We start from the raw sequence: 10,459 nt of genomic DNA on the forward strand, positions 1-10,459 counted from the left end.
TATTGGTGCCTATTAGTGGTGTCGGCACTTTGCCTTTGTTTCTCGACCGGGCATTGGGCTTCCTTTCACAGGCTCTTTATGTTCTAGACTTGGGGTTTCCACTCCTCTTACTTTATGGCCTTACTAGGCTTGATACTCAGGTTGTCTTCATCGAGCAGGTCGTGTATTGAGGTTTCTCCTACAGGGGTTGTTATTGCAACAGATTGGCAGGAGAACATGCTTTACAGACTCCATTCTCATTCTCTTATGCAGGGTCCTCCAAAGCAGTCTTCTATTGCTACATCCATTCCTGCTTGTGCACCATCTATTCCATAGGTTTCTTCTCGTTTCCCATCCTCTCCTTCGGTGGTTTCCTCGTCTCCCCTATCCCTTCAAGAGTGATGATCCTGGTGATGCGATTGTGGATTTCTTGGCCCCTAGTATTTCAGAGGGGCTTTCTTAGGATTGTGAGGAGCTTCTTCATCAGCAGTCTTCATCGATGAACTTCATTGACATTGGCATTCTTCTTGCCACCCTAGGATCCGTTTCTTCCTTAGCCTTTTGCCACATCCAAGACATGAGAGGGGGTATTAGCAGCATGATTGTCATGCCTTGTCATCTCTTGCCTGTGAGCCTCAGTCTAAGTCAGACAAGGACATTAGGAGCTCTGACGTGTCTGTCTAACAGAGCAATCATTTTATTGCCTTTCATAGCATTTTCTCCTCTAGTTGGGTGTTTGTGTGTACATGAGCTTGCCTCACTCGTTGGACATTGTTCACATTTTTTCGGGATTTTTTCTGCGCCCATTTGGCATTTTACCAGCATTAAATGCTGGTAAATCGTGATCGACCATATTTTAGGCCCCAAATATTAGGTTGGCCAGATTTAGGAGTGTTTGGGTATTTATAGCCACCTCCTACTCACTTGGTAGATCATCTCTCAGATTATCTCTCATTCTTCCCTTGTAGGTTTTGCAGGTGCACACACTAAGTCCGTCATTTTCCTTTGTCTCCAGTGCTGCCGTCATCATTGCTTGATTTTGTGCCCTAATTGATGTTTTGGGCTGTGTGCAGGGACTGATCAGTCCTCCTGTATTTAGCATTTGTTTCTTGTTTAGTGCAGATTTCTTTCTTCTTTTCTTGCATTTGTTTCTTGTTTAGTGCAGATTTCTTTCTTCTTTTCTTGCAGTCTCTCTCTGTTCCTTTGTCTCTATGTTCGCGTTTCCTTTTTGCTACGCACTCTCTTAGTAGGTGGGGTTGTCACCAGCAATAGTGGATGGCAAAAGAGCAAGGGCGATGACAACAATTGTGTGGGATGCCGGATATGAGATGCAAAGTGGCTGGGCAGATTTTGATTTATAGGTACATGAGCCAATCAATTGTCTAAAGTGGTGCCCAGGTAGTCTCTGGTGGCATCGGACACTTCGGGTGCATTTAATGTGGGCATTTGCACACTTTAGATACATTTAATTTTTGTGTTTTGGGATGTTTAGGAAAAAAGTTACTTAATCCTTAGTTGCTTAACAACTCAAGTGGTCCTCATGGAAAAGGGGTGTTTTAGCCTTTAGTTCAACTCACCTGAGTAGATGGAGGCAGCTCTTGTCGCTTGTTAGCTGGAGAAATGGAGTTGTCTTATGTACCCATTGAAAACAACTTGGTAGATCTTTTCACGAAGGTTCTTCCTCGACCAAAGTTCCAGGCTTTTTGGAGCTTGATTCCATTTGTTTCATGATCTGAACATGCAGTGTTTGAAAGTGGAATGTAAATGGTGTGAACGGTGATGGTGATGCAATAGAAGTGGGTGGAATGGGTGGGTTTGAAATTGTGGTATAAATGATGATGTAGATGTATTAAATTGATTTTATTGATTTAGAGATGGAAATTAAAATGACGAATAGTGTAGGAAAGAAAGATGAAGAGAAACTTATAGCTTTTGGTAACAATGCTTTCATTTCCTCACCCTGTTTCGTGTTCATGAAAATATACCTTTCTTCTTCAAGATTGATAAACCGATATTTTCTTTGAAAAGTTCTTTTATTATAAGAGTCACCCAAATCTTGCCCAAAGGAGGAAGCATTTAGAAAAGATTGAGAAGTAAATGATTGTGTACCTTGCATTGGAGTAGATGTATGAGGTGAAGAAATGGTAGGTCTATACTCCATGCTAGTTTTCACCATAGGATGGCCAGTCCCAAGTGGCGCTTTTGTCCTCCTCGCGACAATGCATGAGGATGAGGTCGTACTTGCCTTGTATGATCTCATAAGGTAGGGACTCCATGGTAGTCTAATGTCTCTTCGGCCATGTTGGATTCTTACATAGCAAGTTGTGAGATCCACTCTTGCTTGTTTCTTGACGTGTTTTTGGCTTGGGACTCCAAAGTGGTAAAGAAGTGCTCGAAGTCATCTTTTCTTCTATAGTTCATGTTTCTAAGAAGAGCTTTCCAATTTAGGGCCTATATGTCTTCAAAGAGTACCTAGCTTTGATATCATGTGAAGAAGTGCTCTGACACAAAAAACACAACACAATTGTAGGACAAATGTAGAGACTCATAAAGAAACACAGTTAGGGTTGGGGTAACTTAAGAGACAATGAACAGATTGGATAATAATGAATGAATGTTGAATATAGTACAATGCTCACTGCAGCAAACACACTATGGAGTGAAGAATATTGAACCTCGAACTCCCATGTCTCAAGGACTGGGGTAGAGTGAATGAGTTGGACAGCGTGTTGTGCTTTGACGGATCTCGAAATGCAGCAGGCAGCATCCAAAGGTGATTGGCAGCAAGAAATACAGTAGTATGATTTTGGATCAATGTTAGATGGGCAGAGGAAGGTGCAGAACAGCAAAATGCTGATTAGGATGAATGATATGGTAGATGACGATGGCTCCAGATCAGCAAAACACAGCTGCAGAAGGGTCGAATCAGGCAAGGAGGCAGCAGTCGGGCTGAAATGCAGTAGTGTGGGTGACGTCAACTGATAGGCAGCAGCTGTTTGGTCAAAATGTAGACTGATGGAGGCTGTACAACTGCAAATGCAGCACTCTGGGGCTGGCAGATAGCAGGTGGCAGCTGAAATAGGTGTGAACAGCAGTGAGAAGAGGGCTGGAAAGAGTCGCCAACGGCAATAGAAGATTGGGCAGCAAGTGTCAGGTGGTAGATGACAATGGGGGGACAGCTTTGGTTGAGATCTCCTCCCCGAACAAGGTGTGGACAACAGAGAGATGACACTTGCAAATGGCAAAAACGAGATTGGGCTAAGTGGATGAAAGCTTGTCTATTTATGGGAAGTTTGGGTCCTCTGAAATAGGGTTTGTGCTTACAGGACATAGACACTCTAGGATCATGTTTCTTTTTAATAAAGAGGTTTAATTCATTAATCAAACATGTTTTGGGGCTATTCGAAAGAAGCTAATGCATTTTTAGCTCAACACCCCCTCTCAAGATTTAAGGTGTTGCTTTCCTACTTGCTATATTCAGGTTTTAACTTGTCTTCTTTGTCTTTGACATTGGCATCACGTCCCTATTGTATGTATCCATGCATTCATTACATTCATCTTTCATTGTAAATGAATGCTTTGGGCAAGTGAAGAATTCCCATGTGAGGGCATTGCCCAAGTCACACCCCTTATTGCATTACCTCTTGGAGTAGCACTGTGTATATAAATGGAGGCTGAGAGGGGGTACTTCCTAGGGCAATAGCTGAGTTTTCCCCACCCTAGTATCTGGGTTCATTAGTGGCTTGCCACTAGTGCTGTTGTTTTTGGACCTTCCCCTTGGTAGCGCCTTATTGCTTGTTAGACTGGTTCTACTCTCATCCCCCATTAGCTTAGATTCTTGGGATTCCTAAGGAGACTACTTTCCTTTAAGTAAGGCTAATCTTTCTCTAGGCCTCGCCTCTTTTGGTGAATGTTCTTTAAAGCCTTATTAAGCTAAGATAGGTCAAATTAGCGTGGTTCTTTTATAAGCTAAGCCCTTCTTTAGACCTCTTCATTCTTCTTCCATTGATTCTCATGTATGCTTGAAAGCATTTCAATATAATTATTTAGGTATGATGTTTTATAGATTTTTCTTCACTAACAGTGCAGGTATCCATTGGCTTTGAGTGGAACTAGAGGACATGGTTTTCGGCTTTCCCTTGGCTGCTTCATGTTCTCCCTTGGTTTGCCTTGTTTCTTTGATTGGCATGGAGGCTCCCCTCCCAAGTCCGAGCTTCAGGCATCCATCGATGCCATGTGGCTGCTGCTTCAAGACAACTCTTACAACTGAGATGCTTCAGTTCACCACGTTCTTGGTACCATTAGCCGACTTCAGCTCATCCTCCTTTGGCATTGATATTCATGGTTTGAGAAGGGGTTGCTTTCCCTACTTGGTACATTCAAGTTTTGACTTGTTTTGTCTTTGACATCAATATCGCTTCCTTACTGTATTTATCCATGCATTCAGTACATTCATTTTCCATTGTAAACAAATGCTTGGGAAAGTTAAGAATTCTCATATGAGGGCATTGTCCAAGTCACACCTTGCTGCATGAGCATACCCCTTATTGCATTATCCCTTGCATTAGCATCGTGTATTTGAGAATGGGTGAAAACCTATGAGAGGAGGTATCCCTCCAAATGAAAACACATGGATTTTTGTAGGATGTTCCCCTTTTACCTCTTTGAGTGGACATTTGTGGGCACCTTGCACCTTTCTCACATATGGATCCTGTATCGGCAAGAGGTCACGACTCACTATTGTAGCATTTCACACTTTCCCTCACTGATATCTCTCCCCCACAACTTGGGAGGTGGTCTTGTGTGATGATACCCTCTGTAAATTTTGATTACTTGTGCATGTGAGTTTAATCTCTTTGTAAGAAACATACTTCCGAAAAAACAAGAGATCAGAAAAGTAAGTCCGATACGAGTGTTTATTGCCTTGGCAATCTTTGTGGGCCCAGTGGCAGTTCATTGCGACATCCTTGGTCTGATGTCTTGATTTTAATGGAATGATCTCTTGGGTGACCAAAAAGACGATACCCAATCTGTGACCACCCCCACATCCAAGCTTCTCTCTCCTCTCACATCATCATCATGATCCTCTCTCTCATCATTTGTTGTTGACCAAGCTGCTGGGCTTCAGCTGTACACCACCCAGGAGTTGTCACCTGCATCTCCGACCCCTTTTGGTAACTGCATTTTCACTCTCAGTCCCTGCAAAGTGCATGCCGCTGCATTTTAGTTACCAACTGCTGTCCACACTACCAGAGGCTGTTGCTAGGCTGCATACACCTGCATTTTGAGTCTCCAGCCATCAATCTTTCTGAGCTTGTCACTTCAGCCTATGTCTTGCTGTCTTCAGCCCTTTGTCATTATCTAACCTCTTTGGACCTGCGGTGTGGGACAGCCCCTTTCATCTACGCTGCTGCTAGAGTGGTCTACATCAGATTTCTACATTCACATTGGTGGTATGCTGCACTTCAGATCCACGCATGGAGAATATAATGGCTATTGGACAGCCTTTGCTCCTTGAGCCTATAACTGTATCTCTTTCTCACTCATTCATCATTTATTTCAGCATGGATTCTTCATCTTCATCTCCTTTAATTGCAATATTTTCTAAGATCATTTGTTAGTTGTGTTCGTACACTTTGTGTTTCTTTGGAGACCCTAATTATTTTCTTTTTGTCTCTCTAGCCATAGTAGTTTCTTGACTTTCTTTAAAGTGTCATGGGTAAGGACACCTATCTCATGAGGGTTTGAGTTGTGATTCTGCTTGTTACATCCTTGGACATCCGAATGGGCACTAATAGTGTACCGCGTCACTGCTTGTGTCCCAAGAGCTAGCATTCCATACGACCAGACCCCACACCATGAGTGTGTGGATGTATTGGCCAACATGCCTTATGTCCAAGAGGGGTGATCACACAATGTTGTGCACAATAGGGCCTTGAGTCCTATAAATAGGAGTTGGCTGCCCTAATCCTAAAGTGCCCCTAGTGTATTTGCACAAGGTCTTGTGTGCAAGCTAGATCCTAGGGGGATGTTCCACTGCTGATTGGATCTCTCTCTGAAGAAAAAGGTGCATTTGTCTCATCAGCCAGACAGAGTTGGGAGTTCTCTTGTCTATGGTTTGAGGGTGTGGTGTTTGTCAATGATGGGCTGCTCCATATTTAGATTCAAAATGAAGCTATATCATGGAGTCTACCTCTTACTTGAGTCACACTTCTGTCAAGTGGTGGTTGATTTAATGGCATTAATAAATCCTAAGCATGGTCAAAGTCTGCTAGATCACCTCTATGTACAAGTGTATTCATGTTCTTTATTGTTTGTTCCTGAGATTCATCTTTGTAATTCATAAAGCTATTGGCATAGAGGTTAGCATAGTGCATTGATTGAGGCTGTAGCAGAACTTGCAATATCAATAAGAGCAACAGCCATCTAGCCAGGAAGGAAAAGATCTGAGTGAGCTAAAGCAGGTGGCAGAGCTTTTACATGCTTGATTCATTTCTATTTGGCATCTGATTTTCTGGGTATCACATCAAATTACAGAAGGCTTTGCACATGTCGTTGAGCATTGATGAATGGAGTGCATTACATGCAATACGTCATTAGCATGTAACCTGCTTAGATTCTTTGGATGGATTAAGATATTATGCAAGTTCTTAATGGTGACGCTTTCCTTCATAAAGTTGTTGAAATGTAAGCTGTGAAGGTTACCACTGACATGTTTTTAGTTGTATGCTTGAAAATTTGAAGGCTGCCTAAGCTTCTTCTAAAGCATGTAGCTCCTTTGTATGGCAGGATGGAAAGCTCTAGCTCAGAACCCTTACTTGGTATTAGCTCACCCAAGCATGATAGTAATCAGAAACCAAGTCAAGGGTCACGTGGCTGGGAATTGTCAGGAAGAGTCTGTGGTACAGGTTGTGGGTTTTCGGACGAAAAAAGCCGAGCTGCAGATTCACGTGCTAGATCAGCTGCAGCAAAGAAGCTTAGCATAGCCATAGTGCTGTGCTTGATATTTATTGCGGTGGAGGTGGCTGGTGGCCTTATTTCAAACAGTCTTGCTATTCTTACTGATGCCGCTCATCTGCTTTCAGATGTTGCAGGCTTTGCAATTTCTTTATTTGCAATTTGGGCTTCAAGCTGGGAGGCCACTCCCCGTCAAAGCTATGGGTATTTCAGGCTTGAGATTTTGGGTGCCCTTCTATCCATCCAACTTATATGGCTTCTAACTGGTATCATTGTCTATGAAGCTATTTATAGAATGACACATACTAGCGAGCCAATTGATGGCCGCCTCATGTTCATTGTTGCTAGCTTCGGTTTCTGTGTTAACATAATCATGGTTTTCCTACTCGGTCACCATGGTCACAGCCATGGTCATGATCATCATGGTCACTTCCATGCTCATGACCATAGCCACAACCACAAGGGTCATGGCCATGACCACAATCACAGTGCAGATGGCCACAGCCATGGTCATAGTGGTCATGGCCAAAGCCATAGTCATAAGCATGCACATGGGCTGACTGATGAGCATCAGGAGGGCCACCAGGTCTCCGAAGATGGCAAAAGCATCAAACTTGGTCACAAGGACAACCAGCATGAGCCAGAGCACCATGCTCATGATCATACTCAAGACGGTGAAAATGATGAGGGTCATGATCATAGTCATGGGCATGATGATGAGCACCATCATATACATTATGAACTTACTCACAGCCAGGTTAGGAGTTTTCAATCAGAACATGAAATTCAGTTTCCAGAACTGGGTCGAAAAGACAGTTTCAAGGTTGATATTGAGATCGAGCCAGAAGAGACACCTATAGCAACAAAGGCTGATGCTGGCAATATCAATGTTAGAGGAGCCTGGCTACATGTCTTTGGTGATTTAGTACAGAGTATTGGTGTTATGATCGGAGGTGCAATCATTTGGGTAATGCCAGAATGGAGGGTAGTTGATTTGATTTGTACTCTCTTGTTTTCTGTGCTTGTGCTTGGAACAACTGTGAAAATTTTGAGGGACATTGTGGAAATTTTAATGGAAAGTACACCACGAGAGATTGATGTCAAAAGGCTTGAGAAAGGTCTGTGTGATATTCCAGGAGTGATAGCTATACATGAACTGCATATCTGGGCCATTACTATGGGAAAAACTTTACTTGCATGCCACGTAACAATATATTCTGATGCTGATGCCGATGCCATACTGCAGCAAGTGCTTGGATATTGTGAGCGAGTGTTCAACATCGGTCATGTTACTGTTCAGATAGAGAGGGAACATGGTACCATGCCTCTGATTTCTACACATTAGCCTCATAGATTGGCTTGCAAAGTTAGTTCTAGGATGTTATCTTCTTTAAACTGTAACTTTTTATGTAGGGGCCTGTGCACAAAACGTGAAGTCCCTCTATGAAGGCCATTTTGATGAGATGAAAATTTCTGTTTTAATTCCTATACTGCAAACATGAAGTCCCTCTATGAAGGCCATTTTGATGAGATGAAATTGAGTATTTCTGTCTCAATTTCTCTACTGTGGTCCCCAACAATTGCTGCTCTGGTTATTCTCTTTACCTCTGCATATGCTTAATGGCAGGCACAACTTTTTGGTGGGTTTAAAACTTTGGCACCGACACAGCAGTGCCATGATTTATTGAGTTAGTACTTCACTAAGTTCAGGCAAACTGGTAAAAGTTTTCTATTCTCTCATCTACCAAACTCATCATCATATGCATCATTACAAAAGGGCTGGCTATTTTATGTAATTGCATCATCCCTACAATGAGTAATGTACTCTTCATTGTTTGGCCTAAGAAGTTTGGGCATGCATTTTGCTCCAATATGAACACTAACTGTTCCAGGCCATTGTAACAAAAAGGATCTTGTAACAAAAAGTAAGCTGATTTGTCCAGTTTGTCTACAAATGCAGTGTCTGGATGCAGCACCTTTCTTGTTAGTTACTTCACAATTTGATCTATAGATAACAAGTGCTTTAAAATAAATGTTGGGAGTTCTTGGGATCTATGGCTAACGAGCTTCCAATATGAGGGGTAACTTTGGATGTTTAGTAATGTTTTCAGCACTGGAAATAAATTAGTCACAAATTTCTTAAATAGCTTCCTTTGGGAACATGCTACTCTAGGCCTTGTGACAAGTTAAGAGACACTTTTAATTATAGGTTTGCTTTATTGTTGGTAGTGATGATGGAAATTTTGCCGAGATGGTCAACCATGGGCTCCTAGTACAATGGAGCTCACAATGAAAAAAGCACCACAATATCTCCATCCATCATCTTCAGTCCACGCTTATATTGGAGCAAAGGGAATCTAATTGGTGGTTTTATTGCTTTAAGAGGTAATCTAAATTTAAAATTATCCTTGCCACTTTCTTGCCAATATCATTAGGTCGAAGTTGTGCGTGCGTGTGTTCATGTGTATCCATGCTCGTGTCCTAGAAGGTTCTTAGATGATATTGTGCATCAATTGATTGCATATGTTCTTTGTATTGCATTGTGAACTATTTGGTTCTTGTCAATTGTGGGGGGCTTTTTTTATAAGTTTTTTTGGACGAGCGCATGCACACATTAGGATTACTTTTTTATTTTGTAGCTCTTAGAAAGAGTCACACATCCATCATGTTTTGGGAAAATAGTTGCTAGAGGAAAATGTGTGCTCATTGAATGTGCACTTCGCTACCTTGGATACCTATAATTCTTTTGATTAAGAGTCGACATTTTGTAAGGTCTCTTAGAAATTGACACTTGGTGCCGTGTATTAGTTGGCTATTATGATCCATTTTCCTTGGTGGTGGAAGATCAGAGCTCTCTTGGCTTCACCTATACAAATTGTCGGAGCTAAGGATATTCTATTATAGTGAATTGGCTTAAGGTTGATTATATCAAGGAAGGCTTGGCCTTTTGCACACTTTTAAGATACAACTAGCTTTGAGTGGATTGGTTTGAGGTTGTATTGTCTTTCCTTGCTAACATTAAGTGGCCTTGGCCATTCTTAGAGGTGATCATTGCTAGGGCACACTAAATATTAGCATCATTTGCAACTAGCCATGGCACCCCTAGTATCCCATCACAAATCCCTAAAGTTGGACTCTTTAAGTGTCCTTTAGTTGGCACAAGAAGTTAAAATCAATGTCGCTTGTAAATTGATGGGTTATTACTTCCTTCCAACTAGCCAAATTTGCAATCATTTTCTTTGTTGTTTTCATTCTAAATCAAATTTCCTTAAACATATGTGAGAAATAAAGGTAGTAATATACTTCTAAGAGGAACAAACATACAATAGTGCTCTTTTAATTTGAAAAGAAAAAGATTGTGTAAAGTTGAAGAATTCATTTGTTGGACTAACATGTTGCAAGTAGGTATTGACATCTATTACTACAAAGATAGATACTTCATTGGCTTCCTTGTTGTGACAAGCACATTCTACCAAAGTTTTCAAGTTCCAATGTTGTAAATGAACAAACATGGGCCAATTTG

General features: G+C 41.6%; 1 protein-coding gene across 6 annotated transcripts in view; it reads left to right on the forward strand.

Moving 5' to 3' along the window:
• Positions 1-8,877, forward strand: part of LOC148033054 (metal tolerance protein 1-like) — a 34,998-nt gene extending 26,121 nt beyond the window's left edge. For 2 of the 6 annotated variants that reach the window (XM_087683785.1, XM_087683787.1), the window contains 2 exons: positions 4,064-4,274; positions 6,769-8,877. In XM_087683785.1, coding sequence (XP_087539911.1) covers positions 6,770-8,281 — 1,512 coding nt within the window. In that variant the 5' untranslated portion in view covers positions 4,064-4,274; position 6,769 and the 3' untranslated portion in view covers positions 8,282-8,877. The remainder of the gene's footprint in view (positions 1-4,063; positions 4,275-6,768) is intronic. The other 4 variants (XM_087683786.1, XM_087683788.1, XM_087683784.1 and 1 more) reach the window with 2 other exon arrangements.
• Positions 8,878-10,459: the final 1,582 nt, after the last annotated feature.

Source organism: Lygodium microphyllum, chromosome 8, assembly GCF_053477565.2.
Source record: "Lygodium microphyllum isolate KBCC chromosome 8, Lygodium_microphyllum_v1.1.10, whole genome shotgun sequence".
NCBI classification, from domain to species: domain Eukaryota; kingdom Viridiplantae; phylum Streptophyta; class Polypodiopsida; order Schizaeales; family Lygodiaceae; genus Lygodium; species Lygodium microphyllum.